The sequence below is a fragment of the Chaetodon trifascialis genome, chromosome 14 (genome assembly GCF_039877785.1).
Source record: "Chaetodon trifascialis isolate fChaTrf1 chromosome 14, fChaTrf1.hap1, whole genome shotgun sequence".
Classification (NCBI taxonomy): domain Eukaryota; kingdom Metazoa; phylum Chordata; class Actinopteri; order Chaetodontiformes; family Chaetodontidae; genus Chaetodon; species Chaetodon trifascialis.
The window spans coordinates 13,499,449-13,524,730 of record NC_092069.1 but is presented as its reverse complement, the minus strand read 5'-3'; the positions used below and the strand labels follow the sequence as shown (position 1 = coordinate 13,524,730).

The 25,282-nt window shown below is 43.3% G+C and overlaps 5 protein-coding genes across 9 annotated transcripts; 4 read left to right on the top strand and 1 right to left on the bottom strand.

Annotated features, from left to right (window-relative positions):
• Positions 1 to 814: 814 nt before the first annotated feature.
• Positions 815 to 8,507, top strand: LOC139341909 (serine/threonine-protein kinase Nek9). 2 transcript variants are annotated; one of them, XM_070978629.1, is made up of 23 exons: positions 815 to 1,255; positions 1,634 to 1,811; positions 1,890 to 1,945; positions 2,033 to 2,103; positions 2,212 to 2,317; positions 2,408 to 2,539; positions 2,626 to 2,736; positions 2,838 to 2,902; positions 3,004 to 3,054; positions 3,155 to 3,347; positions 3,619 to 3,763; positions 3,845 to 4,045; positions 4,209 to 4,255; positions 4,421 to 4,582; positions 4,670 to 4,778; positions 4,865 to 5,026; positions 5,377 to 5,544; positions 5,623 to 5,682; positions 5,796 to 5,983; positions 6,174 to 6,332; positions 6,469 to 6,573; positions 6,658 to 6,711; positions 6,804 to 8,507. In XM_070978629.1, exons 1-23 carry the CDS (start codon positions 1,070 to 1,072, stop codon positions 6,981 to 6,983), a joined length of 2,889 nt encoding a protein of 962 aa, XP_070834730.1. In that variant the 5' UTR covers positions 815 to 1,069; the 3' UTR covers positions 6,984 to 8,507. The 2 variants fall into 2 exon arrangements, with proteins under 2 accessions (XP_070834730.1, XP_070834731.1); XM_070978630.1 differs by lacking the exons at positions 6,658 to 6,711; positions 6,804 to 8,507 and having other exon boundaries at positions 926 to 1,255; positions 6,174 to 6,315.
• Positions 8,508 to 9,227: 720 nt separating this feature from the next.
• LOC139341842 (golgin subfamily A member 6-like protein 6) lies at positions 9,228 to 10,238 on the bottom strand. Its single transcript, XM_070978564.1, has one exon. It carries the CDS (start codon positions 10,236 to 10,238, stop codon positions 9,228 to 9,230), a length of 1,011 nt encoding a protein of 336 aa, XP_070834665.1.
• A 1,299-nt stretch (positions 10,239 to 11,537) lies between these two features.
• Positions 11,538 to 13,298, top strand: acyp1 (acylphosphatase 1, erythrocyte (common) type). Its single transcript, XM_070978634.1, has 3 exons — positions 11,538 to 11,609; positions 11,823 to 11,910; positions 12,316 to 13,298. Exons 1-3 carry the CDS (start codon positions 11,545 to 11,547, stop codon positions 12,529 to 12,531), a joined length of 369 nt encoding a protein of 122 aa, XP_070834735.1. The 5' UTR covers positions 11,538 to 11,544; the 3' UTR covers positions 12,532 to 13,298.
• Positions 13,299 to 13,668: 370 nt separating this feature from the next.
• mlh3 (mutL homolog 3 (E. coli)) lies at positions 13,669 to 21,353 on the top strand. 2 transcript variants are annotated; one of them, XM_070978627.1, is made up of 13 exons: positions 13,669 to 16,543; positions 16,645 to 16,746; positions 16,873 to 16,952; positions 17,057 to 17,161; positions 17,276 to 17,360; positions 17,437 to 17,505; positions 17,629 to 17,737; positions 18,357 to 18,516; positions 18,620 to 18,643; positions 19,225 to 19,303; positions 19,417 to 19,568; positions 19,670 to 19,745; positions 21,224 to 21,353. In XM_070978627.1, the coding sequence occupies exons 1-12, from the start codon at positions 13,978 to 13,980 to the stop codon at positions 19,739 to 19,741; spliced, it is 3,603 nt and encodes a 1,200-aa protein (XP_070834728.1). In that variant the 5' UTR covers positions 13,669 to 13,977; the 3' UTR covers positions 19,742 to 19,745; positions 21,224 to 21,353. The 2 variants fall into 2 exon arrangements, with proteins under 2 accessions (XP_070834728.1, XP_070834729.1); XM_070978628.1 differs by lacking the exons at positions 16,645 to 16,746; positions 21,224 to 21,353 and having other exon boundaries at positions 19,670 to 19,832.
• On the top strand, positions 21,326 to 25,196 carry fosaa (v-fos FBJ murine osteosarcoma viral oncogene homolog Aa). Of its 3 annotated transcripts, XM_070978633.1 has the most exons (5): positions 21,326 to 21,472; positions 22,379 to 22,479; positions 23,120 to 23,347; positions 23,676 to 23,783; positions 23,881 to 25,196. In XM_070978633.1, the coding sequence occupies exons 3-5, from the start codon at positions 23,135 to 23,137 to the stop codon at positions 24,547 to 24,549; spliced, it is 990 nt and encodes a 329-aa protein (XP_070834734.1). In that variant the 5' UTR covers positions 21,326 to 21,472; positions 22,379 to 22,479; positions 23,120 to 23,134; the 3' UTR covers positions 24,550 to 25,196. The 3 variants fall into 3 exon arrangements, with proteins under 3 accessions (XP_070834734.1, XP_070834732.1, XP_070834733.1); XM_070978631.1 differs by lacking the exon at positions 21,326 to 21,472 and having other exon boundaries at positions 22,203 to 22,479; XM_070978632.1 differs by lacking the exons at positions 21,326 to 21,472; positions 22,379 to 22,479 and adding an exon at positions 22,874 to 22,963.
• The last annotated feature ends 86 nt before the right edge of the window (positions 25,197 to 25,282 follow it).

Below are 25,282 nucleotides of genomic sequence, written 5' to 3'. Positions count from 1 at the left end.
CTTGCTTACCCCCCCCTCTCTCTTATGTCAAATTGTCTCCTAAAAGTCTCATTTTTTTTCTCTGTTATTGAATTATGTTGTAAATCAATAAGCCAGATTTATGACATTGTGAGATTTTGATAGGTTTGTATCAGTGTGATACCTTAGTAGCCTCATTTGCCAGGTATTTAATGTGGTAGATGGCAAAAACACACATTTTTGTCAGGTTTTCTAATCCATCAACAGTTTTCAACTCAATGTAAGATTCATACCTGGACAGGATTTTACCTGTTTTATACACCTGTGGTAGAAGTGACATAGTATCTGTAAAAACTAATGTCACGCTGCACCCAATCAGTCCTGAAAATTTGGTATGAAATTAAAATGGTGACAAATAAATAAATAAATAAATAAATAAATAAATAAATAAAGCAAGCTTCTCGCCGAGGAGGCCGTTTAATTTGACAGCTTCCGGGTTTAAGTCCAAGAAAAGGATGGACGAGTTTTCACTGTGTTGCCTCTTTAACCGAGTTTAGACGAGACCAACCAATGTTAAACATTTATAACTCCTGTATTTGTTACGCAGGCTTACTTAACTTCCTTTGTTGTGGTAACACTTACACGACAGTTTAGGATTTTGTTGTACCAAGCGGCACTATACTGTTTTTTGGCTAAGCGTTTAGCCAAGTCAAGCTACACAGACTGAGCCAGGACTAGCGCCATTACAGGAAATGCGCCGTGTTGGCTTTCATCGTAAAATACAGCACAACTAGCTTGATGAGAAGCCTTTTATTCTGAAACTTCCAAAAGTTGGCTGAACTTCTAAATTTTTGTTGTGTCATGCTTGACACTGGCGCGGCTACTACAGTGGCACGTATTTTGCTACGTTGTATTTTTCTTACTTTGCATATCTGAAGCGCACTTGAGGCTTCCGGTAGTACTGTTACTTTGACAGGCCTGTTTGTTAGCCGACACGGGTAACATGTTAGACGTGTGTTCGGTTTTGTAGGAGTCTTTCAGAAAGAGTTGTCGTAAGGCCTGTTCGGGTTATTTCCATCACTGCCACTGGCTAACAAGTCCCTAAACAGAAATGTCACTGGAGGACTATGAAAGACATTTCGACTCGCTAAATTCAGATTTGGGCGGCGGGTCAGTGGTCAGTGAGCGATCAGCGTCGGGCACATTTAATGGCGAAGAGGAGAAGTTGCATTACATTCCTATCCGGATCCTCGGGAGGGGGGCGTTTGGTGAAGCAACTCTGTACAGAAGAACAGAGGTAAGGAAGCTCTTTCAGCACAGTGTTAAACATCCTGCGATGAAGTGTTTCCTTCATTAAAACTTTGTTTAAAATGAACCTGAAGTGGAGACATTTACCATCACTGTGAGGACAGTGTTCCAGGTCCTCACTGCTTTGTTTTGCCTTAGACAGGCAGGCTCACAGTCAGAAATGATGATAAGCACTGATGATACACATCAGAAATGTCTCCTCTATCACAAGTGGGGGCACACACTGCAGTATATGGGTTTACAGACCCTTTCATGCTGCCCCTCACTCCAAAAAACATTTTTGTGAGAACGTCTGTCTATTCTGGAGGAACACATCTGGTCTCTAATACTGGTATTATTCATGAGGTGTCCCCTCTGGCCTTCACAGGACAACTCTCTGGTGGTATGGAAGGAGGTGGACCTGAACACGCTGTCCGAGAAGGAGCGCAGAGACGTCATGAACGAAATAAGCATCCTCTCCATCCTGGAGCACAACAACATCATAGCCTACTTCAATCACTTCATGGATAAAAACTCCCTCTTCATTGAGTTGGAGTACTGCAATGGTAAGAAAAGCGTCGACTCAGATTGAGATTTGCTTTGAATTTGCTGTGACACAATGCTGAATGGCCCTCTCCTCACAGGAGGAAACCTGTATGATAAAATCAACCAACAGAAGGGGAAACTTTTCAGTGAGGAGGTACGAAGGCAGCATTACAGGCCGTTTATTTGATACCAAACAGCCTATTCTCTGTTATATCCTCACCATGAACATGTTTCTGGACAGGTGGTCATATGGTACCTGTACCAAATTGCCTCAGCAGTGTCCCACATTCACAAGGCTGGGATCTTACACAGGTAAACATACTCAGCTCGTTTTCTTGTCCTTGTCGAAGGCATCTGGCAGGTCACTGGACTTTGTATTTTGTGTCTAACAATTTTTTTTCTTTTTTTTTTTTCTTGCAGAGATATCAAAACTCTGAACATTTTCCTGACCAAGACTGACCTTATCAAGCTGGGCGACTATGGCCTCGCAAAGAAGCTAGACTCTGAGTTTTCAATGGCAGAGACTGTAAGTTGTCATGCTGCTGTGCTTCAGCCTAGCTTGATTACATGTTTTACTAATCTTCTTTATGCACTTTTTCTTCCTCTGTGAATGCAGTGTGTGGGAACTCCATATTACATGTCACCAGAATTGTGCCAGGGAACAAAGTACAACTTCAAATCAGACATCTGGGCCATGGGTTGTGTACTCTTTGAAGTCTTAACTCTCACAAGAACATTTGATGCAACGGTAGGTTTGTTCATAGTTGTGATTATTTGCATTTATCAGAAAATAAATATCTGAAAATCCATTATTTTGCTGTTTGTGTCTTGAAGAACCCCCTGAACCTCTGTGTGAAAATAGTCCAGGGCAACTGGACTATGGAAGTGAATTCGGATGTTTATTCGTCTGCGCTGATCAAACTGGTGTATGAGTGCCTCGATCAAGTGAGTGAGGGGAACAATCGGTGTCGTTTCAGATTGTCACGAAACAAGTGGATTGATGTCAGAGAAGTTGGAATCTGTGCAACATCTTTTTTGTGTCGCAGGATCCTGCAAACAGGCCTACAGCTGAGCAGATTCTGGACCAGCCATTCATCTCCTGCTACAGACAGTAAGTTGGATGGAAATTCTTCATTTCCTTAAGAAAATATTTCAGATGCTATTGCATGCAATGAAGTCCAAACAGCCACTGACAACTTCATTCTCTGTTAGGGAGCTTGAGGAGCGAGTTGCTCTGCTGAACTCAGCAATGAAAAAACCAAAGTAAGTTGTTTCATATTCTCTGTGTTTAAAAGCCCATCTGTGGTCCCTTAAGTAAGATTTTGTAGTGTGTAACTGATTTGTTGTCTCGTTTGCATTGCAGGCTGAGTACAGTGACTGACACCCCTGTTGCTGTGGTAACCACGCGTTCAAGGGAGGTGTACTTTTGGGGTGGAGGGAAGTTCACCCCCCAGAAAATGGACACGTTCAAAGGAGGCAGCAGTGCCCAACATGTGTGTGCAGGCGAGAGTCACTTTGCAGTGGTGACAGTGGAGAAGGAGCTGTATACATGGGCTGTGAGTATTGATCCGTCCCTCTGGTAGCCCTTTCCACCACGTTAGCTTGAGTTCTTGAACCTGTTCCCTTCAGGATTCTATGAACCAGCCTGTGTTTGCACCAGTTTTTAAGCAGAGCCATTGGAATCAAGGATCATTGTTATTATTGTTTCAGATGTTCAGAACGGTTCAAAATTAGGTGCACGATCTGGAAAAGGGATATGGGAGAGATCTCCTGGATCCAGTTGTTCTTGTGCTTCCCTATGAGGAACTTTCTCAACCTTCTCTTCAGAATGTCCAAGGTGGAGCCAAGATGGTGGGCCAGCTGGGGCACGGAGACCAGGCCTCTTACCGACAGCCAAAGAAGGTGGAGAAGCTACAGGGGAAGGCCATCCGACAGGTGGCGTGTGGAGCTGACTTCACCGCCTGCGTCACCGGTGAGTGAAGAAAGCTTCCTGGAACTTAAGAAAACAGCTTTTTGTGTAACCACACTTTTGAACCCTCTGCTGTTTCTGCAGATGAGGACCAGATGTACATGTTTGGTTCAGACTATTACGGCTGCATTGGAGTTGAGGGTGAGCTTGGCACGGAGATTTTGGAGCCAGTGCTGCTGGAGTTTTTTGAGGAGCGGCATGTCCGGCAGGTTTCATGTGGAGACAACCACGTGGTGGTCCTGACTCAGAGTGGGGACATCTACTCGTGGGGCTGCGGAGAGTATGGTACATAGCTTTGCTTTATTCACTGTTATGAGTCCGAGTCATCAAGCCTCTGCCAGGTTGTTTTTGCTGTTATAAGTGTAGCCAGCAGGTGGGGTTAGTGGCCCTTTAATGTACAGTCACGCTAAGTGATCCCAGTCAAAACTGCTCTGTTCTTCTGCTGCAGGGCGTCTCGGCCTGGAATGTGAGGATGACTTCTCTTCTCCAATGCAAGTAAGATTTTGTTCCCTCTTCTGGCTTGCGTGACTGTCTATCTGTCAGAGGCTAAAGCCTTGCAGGAGCCAGTACGATACAAAGTGTTCAAAGAATTATGATCTAAGTAGTCTTTATTTGTAGCTATTGATTTCAAAAGTACTTTCTGTTTTCTGGTCTTTCCAGGTGGAGATCCCCAAAGGCGCCACCATCTCCTCAGTGGCATGCAGCAGCGATGGAACCTTCTTTTTGACAGAAGCAGGAAAAGTTCTTGCGTGTGGAAACAATGAATTCAACAAGCTTGGTCTGAACCAGGGAATCTCTGGTCTCAAAAACCACCCTGGAGAGGTACTGGGCTCTATTTAAAGGACAGTAATAATATAGACACTCTGTGATCCTGCTATGCTTATACATTTTTTGTGTACACCACACCAGGGTTACCAGGGGATCCCGTACATCACCACACTGACCTTGGCAAAGCAACTGTCGCGGTTCAAGATCCTCTTCATAGCTCCAGGGAAGACCCACACAGCTGCTATTGATGGTAAGGTAAAAAGAGGCTGATATTGCTCGTACAAGAAAAAAAAAGTTTCAAAGATACATTATTTCATGTGATCTGTGGCTTTGCAGCTCGTGGTCGTCTGCTCACCTTTGGCTGCAACAAGTACGGACAGCAGGGTGTGAAGGACTTTAAGAAACACCAGGGTGTCCAAGTCCTTGTTGGACCCTTTGGAGGAAAGACGGTGACCAAAGTCTCTTGTGGAGATGGCTTCACCATTGCAGCCACTGAGGGTGAGAACAGTCCTGTGATGCATCTATGGCAGCCATGTCCAAACTATTCCACAAAGGGCCGAGTAGCTGAAGGTTTTCTTTCCAACCAAGCAGCAGCACACCAGACTTGACTCATTTCATCAGCTGATCTCAGTCTTCAGACAGCTGATTGGTCAGCTTGCATCCTCTTGATTGGTTGGAGGAAAAACCTGCAGCCACACGGCCCTTTGTGGAATAGTTTGGACATGCCTGATCTATGGCAATAATGTGTGCATTTTTCTGAATTGATGTCGCTGTTTGATTTCTTCCCAGAGGCCACTGCTTCAGACTATCTGTCCTGAGTATATATCATCTGTTTTTGTGTCTTACAGACAATCAGATCTTTGCATGGGGGAACGCAGGAAATGGGCGACTTGGGATGCCTGCTGATAAAGGATTTGGTTCAGAGGTGTGCCCCGCCATGCCAAGGCCAATCTTTGGTTCCCTCCACCATGTACCGGACCTCTCTTGTCGTGGCTGGCACACCATTATCATAATGGGTTGGTAATCACAACCGCACACTTACACAGTGAACTGGTGCAATAAGCCAGCTGTCTAACACATTTTCCTCTTTGCAGAGAAAGTGCTCAACTCAAAGACTATTCGCTCTAACAGCAGTGGACTATCAGTTGGCAGTGGTAAATACTTTTCTTTGGTCACTGACTTGTATATGGATTCATGGTCTTTGCTTAAAGAATAAGCCTACGTTTACACATACAAGTCTACATTGTACATGTATGTGTTTATATAGGAGTGGGTCAGGAGGCATCCACTTCCTTGGTGGACCTGGACATCGAACCTGGTTCAGAGACAGAGTGTCGTGACAGGGGTCTTGGGGGTACAATGGAGGATAACACGGAGGAGTGCCTCATGGAGACCCCGATGATGTCAGCGGCAAGCCAGACTGGGGACAGCTCCTGCCCTCTCTGGCTTAGAAAGGTTTGTCATCATGAAAGCACCAAGGAACAAGGAAGCCGTTGTTTGAATCAGAACAAAATGACTCCTCTGATAGTCACATAATGGTGGTGGATGGAAACAAGTGTTCATTCACATTAGCTTCAAATTAGCGTAACATTTGGATAGAAACTGAGCTACAATGTTCTAATTCAGAGAGGTTCTCATCCTGCAGGAGCTCGAGGATGCGGAGTACATCCCGATGCCAGAAGACTCTGAGCTTCCCACTCCTGACGGGCTCTCCTCTTTCTCTGAGAGCGTCACTCTACCTTATGAGGAGCTGAAAGAGCTAAAGGCCGCGGCGGCGGCAGTCAGCAGTAAGAAAGGCCTATCGGTAATGCCAAAATAACGGTCTTTTGCATTAATCTAGACATGAATTATATACTCCAAATAAAAGCTTAAAATTTCACAATACTGCTGTTCATACTGTGTAATAATGCATTTTGAAACACACCCACTATGTCCAACAGACTAAACGAATGAGCTGTGGTAAAGTCAATGGACTGGAGGGGACTGAAGTCTGCAAAAAAGGAGAGTCGGGCGCATGCTGCAGAGCAAGTAGTGAGGTTACGCAGGTATCAGTTCTACACACTCAACAGCGCAAGTCTTGATCTAATCAAAACACCCCACAGTATTTCACAGAAGAGCTTATTTTGCAGCTGCGGGAGACAGTCGCTCGTCAAGAGATGAGGATCCAGATGCTCGAGGCGCAGGTGAGACAATTTTCCCAAAAGCCACCTGCCCACCTTGGTGCTGATTTTGATCCTTGTGTGTGAGTAACAGCACATATTCCTGCTGTCTGTAGGTCTGTGAGCAGCAGAAGGAGAATGAGAGGCTCTGGGCAGCAATCAATCGTTCAACTTTACGCGAATCAGGATGTGACGATAATGGAAACCACCACTCTGATCGTATGCCCGGGGATGGAGGAAGAAGGGGAGGTGGATTCACAAATCATGGGGGCCGATCTGCAGGGGCCAGTGTGTGAGACTTAATCTGCATACATCCCGATCATGGAGAAAAGTGTCAAAACTCTTTAGTACACGTTGAAGCTGGGTAGATGGGGAGTGGGAGCTCGGTTAGAGGGTGCAGCCTCATGCTCATTCACAAAGGTTACATGGCAGTATACATGTTTGACAGAGCGCTAAGTTGCATGATTAGATTGGATTGCGTCTGTAATACTGTGTAACACCTTGCACATTCTCATATGCACACTTGCATACACCGGGGTGCAGTGATCTAGCTAGTTTCTCCACAGACTGAAATGTTGGCTGGATTCAACATCACACATCGGACCTTGACACCTGCGAGAGACAATCATCATGGCGATCGTAGCGTTATTCTGCAATGTGAATGCTAAGTCCGTGTTTTGGTATTATTGTTGACTGTAAGTGATGTCAGCATTGAGGCCTCAGTCCTCAGATTTTAGTATCGCATAACAGGTAAGACCAGCTCATGCAAATAGGAGTAGCTAATTGCTAATGCATGCAAAGATTGGGGTTTCCTCCTCTCAGTTGTTGAGAGATGGGCAGCAAGTATGTTGTCCAGATTGATCGTGACTCATGTTGGCGCCGTCTTCCAATGTGAAAGCGTAATTTTCTTACTGTCACTTTATTTTTGTTATTTTCACGTTATTTGATATTCTTAAAAAGTGCCAAATACAAAATAGCCTCTCAAACCTTTTTTTCCCATATTTATCATGTTAGCTATTACAAATATATTGTAATTAACATGCAGAGAAATATATATATTTTACATTTGCATGTTTTATTGACATATAAACACATTTGTGTGAAACACGAAACTACTGATTCTTTTTTTTGTACAAGTACTTTTGGTTACTTCTTATTGCCTTCGTTGACTCTTGAATTCTTGTTGGTGTAGCACATGTTGGTCTGTTTTCTTTGTGACATGTATGAACACTTGAACAGTTTCTTTAAATGTGGAAAATGCGGCCTTTAAAGCATTTATAATACAGCTGACCTTGCAGCTATAATGTTCTTGTTTTCTTATTGCATTTTTTTTAACCTATTTTAACTGTCTTTGGTACTTTCTGAAATGTTGTTTTACCATATTTTCATCACTTGTGAAAGAAAAATATGTAATTGAATTTAGTTTTTTTGTTTGAGGTCCGTTGGTTTTGTCATGTGTGTTATAACAAACGTATATATACACAATATATGTGTGTAAAACTCTTTGACAGTTCGTAATCTGCTGCGTCGTGCTCAGTGAACTGTTTGATGTCAGCAGTATAACACTGGTTGTATTTCCACACAGTATAATGTTAAATGCAGTGCCTTAGCAAGCTATTGAAACCAATATTAGTGCAAATATGACAATGTTGTGCCTTCTGTGATTTTTTTTTTTATACAGTGTGTTGACAGAATTTAAAAATGTGGCTTATTTTTTCAATGGTTTACCAAATATTATGGAGATATAACAGTTGTATCTATCACACTGTTTGCTTCATGCTTTGTGTAAAGGACATAAATAAAGCTAACAGCTATCTTTATTTATGTGTGCATCGTCAGTATTTACTACAATGTCAGCTCCAGTATACTGTAGCTATTTCTGTTTGTTGATATTAAAGTGCCAACCTTAAAAACATGTCAACTACTTGAGACAGTTCTGTTGGGGAATATATTCAAACAATGTAGATGAGATCTGGAACAAACCTATGATACGAAATTAAAATCAAACAATCCAGAGGCTGTACTGATGATGAGGAGATGGTGATAGGTGACTTGACGTGCTTCATCTGTCTGGGTGGGCTCGCTTCGACCATCTTGGCTGTGAAGTTCCAGCTGAGCATTGACCCTCGTGCAGATTTCTTGTGTTGGCCTTTTGGTTCAGTTTTTCTTCTTAGTAAAAAAGAAGAGTAAATACTCACTGAAACAATTAAACATATTGTCTTTGTACTGTTTTCCATTCTCACAAATGATCACATTCCTTATGTAGGTTTTGCACAGCATCCCACCTCTTATGGAATCTGGGCTGTAGGTCAAAAAAAAAATCTAAATCCTACATTTTCCATAATGCAACCAATAGCATCTTCTCATTAGACTTTCCCTTGCTAGTAAATGCCCATGCTTTTCAAACCCTAGACCTGCGGTGTGCAGGTTCTGTTCAAAAATTGTAGTCTCTAAACCAAACATTATCCTAGTGACATCACTACTAGTGAATAAACTGTGTATGAAACTGCTAGGGCAGCCCCTTAAAAGAGGCAAAAATGTTACTGGCCTACCTCTGTAGTCTTGAGTCTGCTGTGGTTTTTCAAGTACTCCTCTAATTGGGTTCCCTTGATCCTTTTAGCGTAGGAGTTGAAGACTTGATGTGATTGTTTCGCCTTTGCGCAGATTTGGACGTGTACCTCTAGTCGTTTGCTGACAAATTTTCTGTTGCAGATTCTGCAAGGAAGAGGCTGGAGGTCATCGTATGTGTTGCCTATAGGGCTGTCCTCCCCCTGCTCTGGTCTGCTGGAATGAGAAGAGCTAGACACTGGTGGAAGCAGTGGTTCCACAGACTGTTTTTTTCCTGCACCTGTGTGGTTTTCTGTTGCAGCTCTGTGAGAAGTTTTCTGTTGACTCCTTTGAGGCATGTCTCGTTCATTGTTTGCACTGCACATCTCCTTATATGTCCTTTCCTTAAATTTCTTTTCTCTTGTCCAATCTTTCTTGCCCACAGAGGTTGTATTTTGTTCTCTTTCTTTTGCCTTCACATCTGTCTCTCTCCACATGCCATTATCTTTTTCCCCCTCTCCTTTTCTTCTCGTGTGCTCTTTCACATTTTTCCACCTCGATTTGTTCAGGTCTCCACTCACTTCTTGCCCATGAACTATGACCTCATGAGTTCCATTACATCCTTTTCTTTGCAACTGGTGACCCTGTGCAACTTTGATTTTCCTTCCTTTCCATCTGGCCCTTTCTTCTTCATGTATATTCCTCATTCTGTGCTCATTCCTCTGATCTTGCTTCTTCCTAAGTTGTTTAACATCCTCCTGTCGTATTTCTTGCATAATCTCTCCGCTTCTCACTGACTCACTCCTCTGCCATTCAGACAGCCTGGTTTTTGTCTGAGTTTTTCCTCTCTCTGCTTGTCCTCTGTTGGGCCTCTCCTCACACTCTTTGTCATCACCTGCAGTGGTGTCAACACTGTCTTCCTGAATTCTTTGTCTTATTTTTTCCTCAACCCTGCACAGTTTCTTCTGTAGCATGAGCTCTTTTGCATGAATTTCTCTGGCCATCTGCAGTTCTCTGTGTGATCCGTGTGAGTCCTTTCTTGCATGCTGCTGGGGTGCTGCTGCTGGGGATCCAGGGGTGTCTCTGATGCCACTTGAATGATCTTGGAGTGACAATGGGCCTCTTGGTTGTCTTGTAAGAGTGATTTTTTCAAAATCATATAAATCAGGTGAGACTTGTGTTGTGTAGTTGAGAGGCCTTCTGTGGCTAACAGGCTTGTTTGGAAATGGCCGGTCGACTCCATCTGCTCTCCTACCACGTACAACACCATGCTGTGCTTGAGTGTAGACACTGCCATGTCTTTTTCCTGCAATATTGTTCTGCCCTTGAGGACTGTGTTTTCTTCTTGCGTATGTACTCATGACTTCATCACTTGTTGAAGGTCATATCATTGAGGTTTAACTGTTGTTCCACAGATCTTTGAGAAAGACAAGTGAGCCCTCCACACCAGCCACTGAAGGTTTTTCTTCTCTGGCGTGTAGGGAAAAAGACAAACAAGGTTAAAAGAGAAAGGGGGTGGGGGAACTAAGCTGACATCTGCAGTGTATAACTATTAGTATAAAATGAAAGCACAGGTGTGTGACTGAGTCTGAATCACCTGTGCTTGAGTAGCAAGTCACTTTCAAATCACCCCAGAATATGCTAGCAAGAGGACCTTGAGTCACTTTTTTCAGGTCAACAATGGACTGCCAAGCTCCCTTTTTATGCCAACGCAGATCATGGATCTTGAAAGAGTTTGGAATAATGGAAACTTTCAACAATGCTACCATTACAAATGAGTTCATTGCTGATGAAGACCATGTGATATGGTGGAAAACTTGAGGCCACCAAGCAAGTAAATGCCCCCCCCCCCCCCCCTTTTTTTTTTTGGTCATGTCTGTAGATGTTTCACTCCAAAAGTATCATTAATAAAAAAGTAATGAGTTAGGAACATCTGCAAAAAAATACTAAAATACTTTGACAAAACATTGCTGACATTTTCTGACAATTTCCAGGTTAACATACTAGCCAAACAATAGAGAGCAATGGCATAAAAAAGTACAGCAGCCTGCTGTCAACTTAGCATTTCATCTGTGGTTGACACATTTTCCCCAAACCCCAATTAGAATCTCAAATACTTACTGACTTTTGTATGCCGTCTGAATTATAAGTAACGTTGAGTTTAGTGAGCTACAAATAAAGCCACTAGGAGAGAGGAACCGTTGCGAATCATTTTCTCAACGATTACATTTGTTGCCTAGAAACCAAGAGTCTCAGGTGTTCTCTGATTGGTCCATTGAACAAACATCACTTCCTGAAGTGAAGCCCCGTATGTTTTTGAATCGCCATCCTCTGGCAGTTGTGTGGAGGTCCCGCGGCATCTTAACAGCACTCAGGTGAAACGCAGACAGCCAGCTATCGCCTATTCATGCAGCGTGAATAGAACGACATACGTGCCAATTATCCAGGGTTCAAATCTGTTGAACAGAAACAAATTGTGTTAGCTTAGCTTACAGTAGCTGTAGCGTAAGTTAGCCCCTGCAGTGCATGACGGCTCCCTAAAATACACAACACAGCAGCCAAGTATGGTCTCGTTTCTCCTTTTCCAGGTCCGCTATGTCCAACGAAGACCTAATCTCAGTGGATTATGAAATTTTTGGCAGAGTCCAAGGTGTATTTTTTCGGAAATACACTCAAGTGAGTTTGACAGTGATATAGCTTCATTTTAACGTTACATTTGAACAGCGTGGCCTATGTAAAAGTCGTGTTTTAGTTATGTTTTTTTTAGGAGTTTCGACAGCATCCCACCGTATTACTGATCAAGTTAATTATCATAAATTGTGATAAAAACTGATGAGGGCCGCTAGATGTTGAAAGCTTCAGAGAAGCTAGTAAGTGGACCTTGATTCAAGGCTTTTTAAGGTCAAGAATGAACGTGTCACGCTCGTAGTCTTTTAGCTTTAATATCAGAGTTACTGAACAGTGTGTAGGGCCCATCCTGCACTTACCTAAATATTCCCTTCCCAGTGTCCCATCACAGCCACATTCTCCATCAGTCACCTTCCTCTGCAATTTTCTAATTCACATTCTGTCATTTTCCAGGCAGAAGGGAAGAAGCTTGGCCTGGTTGGATGGGTCCAAAACACGGGCGCAGGAACTGTACAGGGGCAGCTCCAAGGCCCATGCAGCAAGGTGAAAGAAATGCAAGAATGGCTGAAATCCACCGGGAGCCCCAAGTCACACATAACCAAGGCAGAATTCAAGAATGAGAAAACAGTCGATAGCCTAGAACACTCCTCTTTTAACATAGTAAAATAAAATAACACATAGATTGTGCCTGTGACATTCACTTTGAGGCAGATGTTTTATTTATTTAGTCATTTTTTATTGGTTGGAATGCAACTCATATAATTAATCGAAAAGATGTGTGTATGTTAGGTATCCTTAACATCTACAATATATGGAATTACACTAATGAATAAAAAATTCTTTCAGTGGCCTTCACATTGTTAGAAGTTTATTGTACGAACATCAATAAGGGAATATTTGATGAATTTGATTTTCAAAGGCTATACAGTAACAGCTGGACTGAGACCTGGACTGAAAGTGGTGATTAGAGGTGACCACACAACAGAAGAGACTGTAAATCTGTTTGAAGGGGACATTTGCAAACAAATCAGACTCCAACAAACATCCTGCTGAACAACCAGGCAATGGTATGACCTTGAAATCTTTCACCGCCTCTTCATTGGCCTCCACAAATACTGACTTGAAGGAGTCTGATGGGATCCTGATGAATCACTGGTTTCCCATCAGAATGCTGCTGCCCTCCTTTGGCAAGGACTGAGCTCTGTAGGTGGCTGTGGAGAAACAATGACTAAATAGTCACAGATGTAAAATCAGTTTATTCTCAATTAATCTGATTAATCAGAAAAAAGGTAGTGAAGAATGTCACTAATGATGTCAAAGACCGTAGAAACTAGGCTTACTGAGAGGAAGGAAAGTACTCACAAGACCAAGACTGGCATACAAAATTACAATATGTACACTTCTTATTAAAATTGAAATTAAGAAAAATGTGATGGAAATGGGTGTAATTTGACTTGTTATATGTGGGGAAAGACAGAGCAGAGCATAAAGACAAACTATGGGACAAAAGATGGGTCATGAATGAAGAAAATTATATTCTCATAGGCTCAATGGATTAGCATTAGGTGAGAGTTTACCCGTATTTAATTTTTTTTATTTTTCATTTTTTATTTGTTTAATACAACGGTAATACAATGTTTATACAGTTAATGAAATGCATACCTGCGTGTCTGAACACGTGACAGGGCACACTCCGTACAGTAGGTGGCGGTAGGCACATTTTAAGCTGGTTGCAATTTGCCGATGACCAAAAGAAAAAGGCGACGGTTGAACTGTAGGTCGTTCAGTCTAGGAGGTGGCACTGTTAGCTTTGGCTGTTAGCTGCTATCGGCGTCTCTTGTTGTTTCTCGTTGACTGTAAACAGCAGCTAAGTTTGGTTTTAACATGTCTTTTGACAGTTCGTTTTAGAAATGCAATTTAACGAGCTTTTTCAGCGTGTCGCGGTCAAAAATTTTCCGTTGGCACTCATGGAAGTAGCGTGGTAACGTAGTTAGGCTAATGTTATAAGACGTTAGCTAGCAACGGTTGATTTTAAGCCAGTTCCCCTCTTGTTACCGTGTCGTCGGTCAGGACAAGTGAGGGGCTGAACATCAGTTACCAAGACAGTTGAATTTAATGAACACCATGATTAAGTGTTTGCCTAAAGAGGTTCAGGGGAAACTCCGCTCCGGTGTCGCTGTCCCCTCACTTCAGCAGTGTGTAGAGGAGCTTATCCTAAACAGCATCGATGCCGAGGCGACCTGTGTGGGAGTCAGGATGGACATGGAGGCGTTCAAAGTTCAGGTGATCGACAACGGGGTTGGTATGAACGCTGAGGATATGGCGTGCGTGGGAAATCGATACTACACAAGTAAATGCAACTCTGTTGAAGATCTGGACAACCTCAGCTGGTATGGCTTCAGAGGGGAAGCGCTGGCAAGTGTAGTTTCTCTCGCTACACTTGTTGAAATTTCATCTCGGACCAGATCGTCAGTGAAAACCCACGTCAAAATCTACAAGGGTGGCAAAGGCATGGATGTATTTGAAGCAGAGACTATACGACCCTCTGCAGGGACGACTGTTGTCATTTGTAACTTCTTCCACAACATGCCAGTCCGGAGGAAGAGGATGGATGCTGTACTGGAGGGTGAGAGGATCAGACACAGACTAGAGGCTATTTCTCTGATGCATCCATCTGTTTCTTTTACTCTGAAGAATGACTGCACAGGAGCCATGATGGTGCAGCTTCCCAAAGCTAGAGACATCTACCACAGGTTTGTTCAGATACACAGCCTCGGGCGAGCACAGAAACTTGGAGAAATCAGCTACACACACGAACAGTTCGAAGTGATGGGTTATATTGGCAGAGAGGGCCACTACAACAGCAGCTTACAGTTCCTGTATGTAAATAACAGACTGCTACTGAAAACACGGATCCACAAGCTGCTGAACTTTCTCCTACGCAGACTGAGCAGTTCAAATCAGAAAAGTGACAGTCCAGAGTTGCAGTCTACCATCAGGAGTCCAAAGCACAAACGAAGCCAAGAGCTGCATGGAGTGTACGTCATCAATATCAAATGCTCTTACTCGGAGTATGACATATGTCTAGAGCCTGCCAAAACTCTAATAGAGTTCAAAGATTGGGATGGTATTTTGCTCTGTGTGGAAGAGGCAGTGAAAGCTTTCCTGAGCAGGGAGAACTTGGTGGCTGCATTGTCTCAAGATGACTTGGATGATGTTTCCCCTAAACTGTTTGGCTCTCACAATGCAGACCAAGAGGGGCACAACAGTGGCAGCGGTGGCCAGGTAGCGAGCACTGCTTCCACACTAGATTGCAGTATTGGAATGAAACTAGCATCTCATCCCGTTCATCGCAAGTGCAAAGATGACTGTGTACTTGAAAATGTACACAGCGAAGAAGGGACTGAACAACTGGTGCAGGAAAAGATAAAAAGTGAAGAAAGTATAAACAAAGATCGTAAAGATGAGCCACTGTGTGATCTGGCAAGGCTAGTACCTGCATCTGGTAATGAAATTACTGAATTGGCATTTAGTGAAGCGGGGGAAGGCTCTCAAATGTTATGTATGTCAAGTTCAGCTGGAGAACTAGAAAGTGAAAAAGTGGAATTATCAAAAGGCGTTGAGCTGAACAACAATTCCTCAGCCAGCAATGTGACTTCACTAGACAGCATCACCCAACCAATTCTGCCTGAATTGAACAGTATTGAGCAAATATTACTGGACAGCCAGGGCACAGGAGGGCAGGGACAGATTTTACTGAGCAATAGAAAGATCAGTCTCTCTGATCCGTATATTCACGAAAGCCTGCACACTCAGGGCCTGTCCCAAATCAACAAGTCAGTAAATCAGCCGCACATTTTAGCACAGGCATGTGAAGAGAGACCTTTTGCATCAAAACGCAAAATCTCACTTGATATTGGCTGCAACAGATCTTGTCAGACGCTATGTCCAGACTTTGCTCCTATTATTCCCCCAAAGTGTTCTAGAATAGAAACTTGTCAAAAGTTGTCTTTATGTAAGGAGTCGGGATCTCTTGAGAAGTTTAGAAGAGTATATGGTAACTCTGATGAACTGAAATTACCCTCTGAAGAGAAACATCAAGAGAAAAATAATAGACTCCCTCATACTGAAAGATTTGTTTTGAATTCCCAGAATCTGTTAGTTTCCCAGAAAGATCAGCAAGATGACGTTACAGAAAGAGAAGAGATGCAGGCCAGCCTCCGAAGCCCACCAATCCTCCCAGTTTTCACCAACATCAAACCAGTCTCAGCACCAACTAGAGGCAAAAAGTCTTTGGCAACTAAACTCTGCCATTTGAAAAAACACAGGACAGATGATTCAGAAGTATTGTCACGTCTGTCCAGGACTACTTCACAGAACAGTCCTTGTCTCAGTGGAGGTAATAATGGCATCCAAGAGAGCAAGTACGAGAATCACTGTGATACTGCTCTGAATCCTGAGCCAGTCCCAGGCTGTAGTACAGATCCTCAGCTGGCTGAGAGGCAAGATGGCTCAGAATCAGGTGAGTGGCTTCACCACTACGATACATCTGTGGGAAGGACAGTTTACATCAACAAAGTGACTGGGCTCAGCCGATACGAGGACCCACCTACTGAAGAAACACGAGTGCGCTGTACATCTGATGTCACCAACATGGCAGTCAGCGTCATCTCTGAAACGGGTAAGTTCATAGTTTTTTGGTGCTCATCGACAGATTATGTTGACGTGATCGTAACCGAAATACCTTCACTGTCACTGTTGTTCCTGTTCCTTACACTGTAGGGATGGAATACAGATGTTATCCCTTTCAGGTGGATCAAGTGTTGCCCTTCATTCCTAAATCCAGGACAGACAGAGTGATTAGTTCAGTACTTGATGATAGAGGTACCTCACAGACAGATCAGTCCGTAGACTCTAGGGTGCCTAACACACACACAAACCACGCACACACTATATACAAAATGATTACTAGCTTGTTTGCATTCATGTGTGATCTTGTCTGTCCTACAGACGACTGTGATGAGAGCTCCAACTCCCTTACTTCATTGTACTCAAAATGGAATAACCCGGTGTTTGTCCGGCCTCCCATGGTAAACAACCCTTGTGTGTTTTCTGTTCATTTTGTCTGTTCTAAAGTGTAGTGTTGAAATTGTATTGTGTTAGTGGTGCATTAGGAACTCTACTGTGCTGACAGGTTGGTGTGGATATATCAAGTGGGCAAGCTGATGGCCTGGCTGTCAAGATCCACAACATCCTGTTTCCATACCGCTTTTCGAAGGCCATGATTCGCTCAATGAAGGCAAATCTCCCTTTTGTTTTCCGCTGAATGTCCTGACAAAACGTTCTTAATCACGAATCAACCATTTTGCCTCCATCAATGTCATGGAGTAATGGCTGTGTAATTACTTTATAGGTCATTCATCAAGTGGATAAGAAGTTTCTTGCATGTCTCATCAATACAAGAGATGAGGATCCTGCAGCACTCACAGAAACTGAAGGTATAGACAGTAACATCACTGTTTTGTCGTTTGTTGATTTTATCAGCAATTAATGCATTTTGTATTGATGCCCTAGGAAACCTCCTGGTGCTGGTGGATCAGCACGCTGCACATGAGAGAGTTCGACTTGAAAATTTAGTTGCAGGTAAAAAATAAAGATGAAAAAACAATGCACAGTCGTCGCGCTGAGAATGAAATGGTGAATTAATAATGCTGCTGTCGGGACCCTGATGTGATACTTAAGTCATAACTGTATGTCCTGTCATAGATTCCTATGAAGATGACCCAGAAGCAGCAGGGGAGAGGCGCCTGTGCTCATCAACCATTTTGCCACCTCTTGAAATCAGTGTTACAGAAGAGGAGCTGAGGCTGCTTAGGTGTGTTTTTCTATATGGCCATGGATTTCAAAAATGATTGGTGCTAGCCTCCTCTGGCACAGCTTGGATGAAGATTTATCTCGAAGTCTGCATCTGATTTTTGAGGAGAGAATGCTGCCAAGTTACAGGAAACCATTTTCCTTTTTTCAGAGGGCTTAATTAATAGTTATGTGGGCAATGGCTGATGCAGGACTTGGGTCTTCTGTATTCAGGAACCGTGGCTTGTATGCGTTGTGAAGGTGTTTAGGATACACTGGTGTTTTTTACTTTGGTCTGATGGCATTGTCATTACTTGATGGACTGCAGTTGGCCATAAGCTGGATGAGGTTTAAGAGCCAGACGTCTGCTCTATACAACAACTGAGACACCCAGCCAGCAGTTTTTGGCAATGAGGTGAAGGATGGTAGCAATAAAGATGACAGAAAGGGTGGGTGCAGTGACGCAGCCTCATTTCACCTCTGTCTAAACCCAGAAGTATTGCATAGCACTTTGGCTCATACGCCATCATTCAGTAGCATCAGTACTCTGTAGTAATAGTGTACACTGTACACTACATTGGCATTATTGTTGAGCAGTGTTCTCTATATTTCTGATACATACTGGACCCTTCGTCTTTCAGGTCTTGTCAGTCACATTTGCGGAGCTTAGGCCTGGAAGTGAAGTTCTCACAGGCAGCGGAACCTCAGGTTTTTGTCGGGAAGGTACCACTGTGCTTTATGGAAAAGGAGAGTAATGAGCTCAGGCGGGGGAGACCATCTGTTATCAGGCCTATTGTTGAGGTACTGTAAGATTTGTGAAAACGTTCACTCATTTAGCAAAGTGGCTTTTACAATTCTAACCCATCTTTACCAATTTTGCTCTTTCTCTCCAATCACACATCAGGAGTATCTTCGTGAGCAGATTGAGGTAAGCTTGGAAGTGTGTTTCTAGCACCTACAGCTCTGTGTGTGGAGAAAGCATCTTATTACTCAACTAGAAGAGTGCAGCTCTCAGCCAAGCGTACAGTCAACATGACAGACAGTGAAGACAACAAAAACAGAGATTTAATCATCTCGTGTTGTGCCTAACATTAGTGGATCATAACATATTGGGTATGGAATTAATTTACAGATACGAATGTCAGTTTTTGTGCCACGACTAAAACCGAAACGTGGCCTGCAGCAGACGAGGTGAGCCTTGGTTTTAGCCTTGCTGATTGCAGAAGTGCCTTTTGCTATGTTGTCCATGTCAGAAACAAGATTCCAAACTGAAGTAGTTGTTGATCACTTGCAGCCCCTAGAGGCCGGATAAACTGAGTAGTCAATAAAATAGGTTTTTCGAAAATTGTGACTCACTGCAACCACAAAAGGTCCTTGAGCATACGACCATAAATGTGCAGAAAAAATATTAGGCTGCTGGATCCAGTAGTGTGCGAGATTAGCTGCAGACAGATATACACGAACAAACGCTTGGACATGTAATGTATCATGTCTTATTCTTTCTCTCAGTTACTTCGCTCAACTGGTAGAGTGAGAGGGACTCTGCCTCTCACGGTGCTGAAGGTATTAGCCTCTCTAGCGTGTCATGGTAAGATTTCATTTCTTCTCACCATCCTTCAGTTTGTTATTTATTTTGCAAAGTTGGTTCAATAAATGACAGTTTTCATACAAATAACTTGTATTCGTGTATGCATTTAACAGGTGCCATCAAATTCAACGACAGCTTGAGTAGAGATGAATGCTACAGCTTGGTGGCGTCCTTGTCCTCCTGCCATCTGCCTTTCCAGTGTGCCCATGGCCGCCCTTCCATTGCTCCCTTAGTAGACATCCTTCATTTGGACAACGACCAGAAGGTACCAGACTGGAGTAACACATGACTTTGTACTAACTGTAGTGTCGAAGACATTATACAGCACAGCAATTTGGTGTTGACTAAGCATTCTTGTCTCTGCAGGAATTACAGAAACCCAACCTCCAAAAGCTGAGAAGAATGTATAAAGCATGGCAACTATATGGAAATAGATAAGTGGGTCTGTATTTAATTTTAAATGTGCACTTGATAATTTCACATAAATCATAAGAATTCCTTATTAAATGGCTCAAATAGCCAAATTCCCCCCAAACCTTTTGTTTTCACTGTAAATTCATAGGAAGACACATGAAAAACATTTAGTTTTGTAAGACAAGAGAAGAGGAAGTACAAAAATAAATGTAGATTGATGAAATGTGATGCATCATCAGAAAAGTAGCAAAAGGCACATAATATTAACCATGTCAGTGTTCCCAAATGTGCAGTCACATGATGATCAAGCTGTATCCCACTTGTGCGTTGGTGGAAGCTGCTGAAGATAGGAAATAGCAGGACAATCATTTGTTTTAACACTTCAGTCAACTTGATCATCCCAGACACAACAAGCAGAGGAGAAAACTGTTGCAACTCTGAGTTTAAACTCGAGCTTGTCCTTTTTCCGGCCACACCACACACAGCAGGTGATTTCCATCCACTGATGAAGGCAAAACACCTGCTATCACACACAGGGATGTGGCCAAAGGAAGAAAATGCTAGCAAATTTAAACTCATAGAAAACAGAGGAGCTGCCGTTTTCCCTAACTGGATCCCCCAACTGCCGAATGACAAGCATTAATAGCTGAAGTTATTTCACAGAAAGTAATTAGGAGTTTGCATCTCATAGTTCACCCCATCAGGCCTCTCTGGCTTCCATGATTGGCCACCAATCATTTCTGTACCTTTTGAAGATTGAATTTCTTTCATATTATTTCAGGCTATATATTTTTTCTAATCCTCACTCACCCATTGAGGATCTGCTGTAGAAGCAAATGTCAAACTGGTCCTGAGTTTCTGTTGTGAATGAAGATTTTGTGACATTCTCCTTGGTGGACAACTTGTAGCCAATAGAATTTGTGTTAACAGAGGGGTGTGTCACCATCTGAGCTCAGTGGATCCAAAGAGGAGCACTGGGCCAACAGTAAAGCTGATGAACCAATATGATATTAATATATCATGATTCCTGTTATTTTCTGACCTTAAAGACACAATGTTCCTCAGACTGTGTGGCATTAGACGGTCCTATCAGAATTAAGTCTCTATACCCATTTTGGTGATTCTATCCACAGAACTAGTTCACTGTATTTCTGACAGTTACCCCCCAAAATCTTGAATTCATAAAAAAGAGATACTTACAGCTGTATCATGCTGCTCTCTTAAGTGCCCTCTACAAAATAAAAGCTTGATTTTAACTTGTTACTCTCATTTAATAAAAGTAAACACAATGGAAGTAGTTACAAGACTGTCTATTTATATCAGGATTTAGTGATCCAAAGTCTTATTTTATTAACTTATTGATTGGAAAATACAAGGAACTGTCCAAGATCGCGTGCCATATTTACTGGTGCGTTCACGTACCTTCAAACTGATTCTACTTTTAGGCTGGTCACTGACTTCGCACTCGCCTGTGACCAGCGCCTTTGTGTGGGTGTCTTCTTGCAGACATTTTCCAGAGCTGACTGGCAGGTAGAGCTGAATAGCGAACACCAGGTCCAACAAGAGCAGCATCCACAGGAAAGCTCAAAGTCTAGACCTGCTAACGGTCTCTTGTTGTGGTGGGAGTGACGACTGATGCTGCTCCTGCCAAATCCAGCCCCCTGCCACCTTCTCCTCCCTCCACTTCCGGGTCGCGTCACGTGACTTCACCGCCCCCACATGCTCAACCTCTCCTCCTCACCACCTCCTCCCCAAGTAAACAATTCAGCATCATTTCATTATGTCTGCTAACAGCCTCCAATCCTTATCTTTGGAACAGGCAGTCCCACAGTGCTGCGCTGACCGAGAGCTCTGCCAGAGCCACAGGAAATGTTTCACACAAATGAAATGGGAAGAGGAGATTCATTTTGGAGCAAGTTCACCTGTAAGCGGAGTTAATATGTGAGATGTAGTCGACATATTTTCTTTTTAATGGCCACGCAGAATGGGTCGCGACGACCTTGCAATTGAATGAGCATTTACATTATCAAACAAAATCAGTGGATAATGTTCGACTGGATATGCATTCGTAATAGCTTAATTGAATTTTGCCCTTGATTAAAATGAATGCACCAGAACATCAAGTTTTCATCGCGCAGGAAATGGTTACATTATGTGTATTTATAAATAGGCTCACGTTTCTTACCCCACATTGCATTCATATGAAGCCCGATACTCGTGAATGGGAGTGAAGCTGCTGTTTGGCTTTAGAGCGGTGATGAAGCTGTGAGCAAATCTGACCAAAAAAAAAGATCTTAACGTATGATTCATGTAGGAAATATACAAGAGGATGAAACAATGTCAAAACAATGCACGTTTTACCCCGAAATGTAGGCCCGTGTGGCTGTCAGTCTGCCCCCCCTCCCCCTCGGCGGATGGTACAGTCTTGGTTCATTCATAAAATTCTAGCAGAGCATAAAAGGAGGGGCTTGCATCCTAGTCGTCCAGTTACCAGGTATATACCTGGAGAAAAGACCCGAGCCGTTCTAACCAGCGGAAGGCCAGAGTCATATTTGTCATTGATCAGGACTTGTATTTGTGTATGGTTTTTTTTTTTTTTTTTTTTTCCCTAACCCCCCCTCGTGATGTATCACAACAACTTGACGCCCGACATGGATTCAGTCTCTCCCACCTGCCGGACAGAGTCTCCTGTCGGGACACTCTGCCAGAAGACGCCAGAAGAGGCGAGCTCCCCAGCCTCCTCCTCAGAGAGCAGTGCAAAGGTATGGATGGCTTTGTTGATCATATCTCCATCATGCAGCCCGGGAGGCGCTCACTTTCCAAACCAGACTCAGCATCCCTGTTTATGTGATCCACTGGCTGAGAGCCCTAATGCTCATTTTTATCTTCACGGTGGGGGGAGGGGGACGTGGAACTGATTGATCAGGTTTTAATTAACTGCGTGCGCTTCATTTTTTTTTTTTAATGTCATTTTCTGACACATTTGATGCATAATTGGAGCGCAGACGAGCGCAGGAGGTAATGTGACCAAGCAGCACCGCTGGTCGGGTTGTTATGATTCCGACGTCCTGGGACCAAACGCGAGCGTGTCGATGCAGCGCTTCATTGAGAAAAATAAATCCATTCAGGAGACTCCACAGCATCCCTGCGTCAGTGTTGACGTCAGAAACAATGATAAAGTCAAATATTGATCCGAAAAGGCTATTTCTGGTTGGGTATATTTCAAGAAAATCTACCACACGCAGGGTACCCTGTGTTTTTGATCCGAAATGTGTGATTTGTAGCTTTCATTGATTAACTCATCCCAATTACTTGAAACCGCGAATAGCGTGGAAATAGACTTATTTAATAAAATCGGTATTATAATCCTCATTGTCGATTATTTTTCCTTTTATTTTTCAGGAGCTCTGCCCAGACATGAGCGTTGAGGACGCTCCATTTGTTCCAACAGTCACTGCAATTTCCTCTACCCCAGATTTTCAGTGGATGGTCCAACCTACGATTATTACATCTGTCTCCCCGTCTCTGGGTAGCAAGCAAGCCAATGAACCACAAAGCTCTCAGCAGGCAACACCCAAAGAGGGCGGGAATAAGGGGAAAAATGCTGTCAGAAAGGGGAAAACAGAGCAGGTAGGTTTGCTCAGATGAAGTCTACCTGCCATTGGACAGAATAGTCAATAGTGTAAATTTACATATGCCAATCTGAATTCCTTTTGTGCAACAGTGCTATTGTGCATGCTCCTCTGGTGCCGTGTGCTGGCTGTGTGCCTTCCTTAGGCACTCAATTTATATTCAGGTCACAGCAAGTCTGCAACAATGGTCTATTTTTAGACGCATTGCAGCGAAACATGCTTTTGCCATTCTTCTGAGGGCGAATTGGCAACGGATGTAGCGGATTAGAGGATGAAATGGCTGGATTCTTCAAGGCAATAACTGAATTATTTCTGTTGCATCCCAGCTGTCTCCAGAGGAGGAGGAGAAAAAAAGGATAAGGAGGGAGAGGAATAAAATGGCTGCAGCAAAGTGTCGCAACAGACGGAGGGAACTCACGGACACGCTGCAAGCTGTAAGTAAACAGTGATGCATTTACTCAGCTGTCATCTGCACCCGCTGTTTGTGTGTTTTCCAATGTGGATGATTTCTGGATGTCGATCTATCTGAAGGAGACAGACAAGCTGGAGGAGGAGAAAGCAGCCCTGGAGACGGAAATAGCCAACCTCCTCAAAGAGAAAGAGCGGCTCGAGTTTATCCTTGCCACACATAAACCCGTGTGCCAGATGTCAGAGGAGCTGGAGTCTATTTTCCAGGAGCCCACGGGGTCCCCAGAGCTACCGCCCAGTCCAGACGAGGACAGACTTCCAGAGGATGGCACCCAGGAAGCTCCCTCGCTCCAGGACATGGACATCCCCAGTGATCCGTCCACAGCCATCTCCGGGAACTCCAATATCTTGCTGTGTGCCAGCGCTGAAATCAACATCTGCGATCTGGAGCCCTCCCTGGACATTAAGGAGGGGCTCCTGGAAAATATGCTCCACAGTTTGGAGGAGAAAACCCCCATGGAGACGGCTCGCTCCGTGCCAGACATAGATCTGAGCAGTTCTCTCGGGGTCTCGGACTGGGAGACCCTGTACAAGTCCGTCTCCAGCGACCTGGAGCCTCTCAGCACCCCCGTGGTGACCTCCACCCCCACCTGCAGCAGCTACCTGTCTGTGTTCACATTCGCGTGCCCCGAGCTGGACTCTCTCACAGAGGGACTAGACAGCCATAAAGGTGGAGGCGGCAAATCCGAATCAGTCGACATCCTCAACTCTCCCACTCTCCTCGCCTTATAATGCACAGAGGGAAGTGATCGCTCTGATCTCTCCGGTTTTCTTCTGTCCTGCAGGTTCCTGACTCTGAAATGACACCGACAACATATGCCACAGTATGCTGTAACACTTCAAGGAGTGCATTCATGAAATGTCTTGTGTGTGACTAAGCAAACATACATAGAAACTCTCATAGCCAACAGAGTGATGTAGCTAAAAGCATGGCTTTTACTCGAGGGACTGAAGTCAAGTTTTGATTATAAGACGCATGCTGAGAAACTCCAAATACTTTTCAAAGCTTACATATACAGTATCTGATCTGTCACTAGATCTAAGATGTAACGTGGAATTTATTGTTGCAGTATGGTTTTGTGTTTTGTCGTTAATAGTGTATTAATTGCTGTAAATGTTGTTGTATTTACACATTCATCCATGGTAAGTACCTGCATACCTCAATGTCATCAGCTGTGGTTTGACCTCATTGAAAGTTTTCCATGAAAACATCCAGTGCTATATACTATATATCTTATCAAGATGTAACTTATGATTTATTTTTTTACCTTTCAGATTTTGACTTATTTGTTAAATTTCAAAATAAGTGAAATGAGCATTGATTGCTTATCTATGCTGCTGAATAAGTACAATAAATCGACATTCAGAGTGGTGTTTGATGCCGGTGTTTGCAATCTGTCTCTAAGACGTCTGTTTTTATCTTACATTTCTCAGATTATTGTATTGTATTATTCCAATACATTTA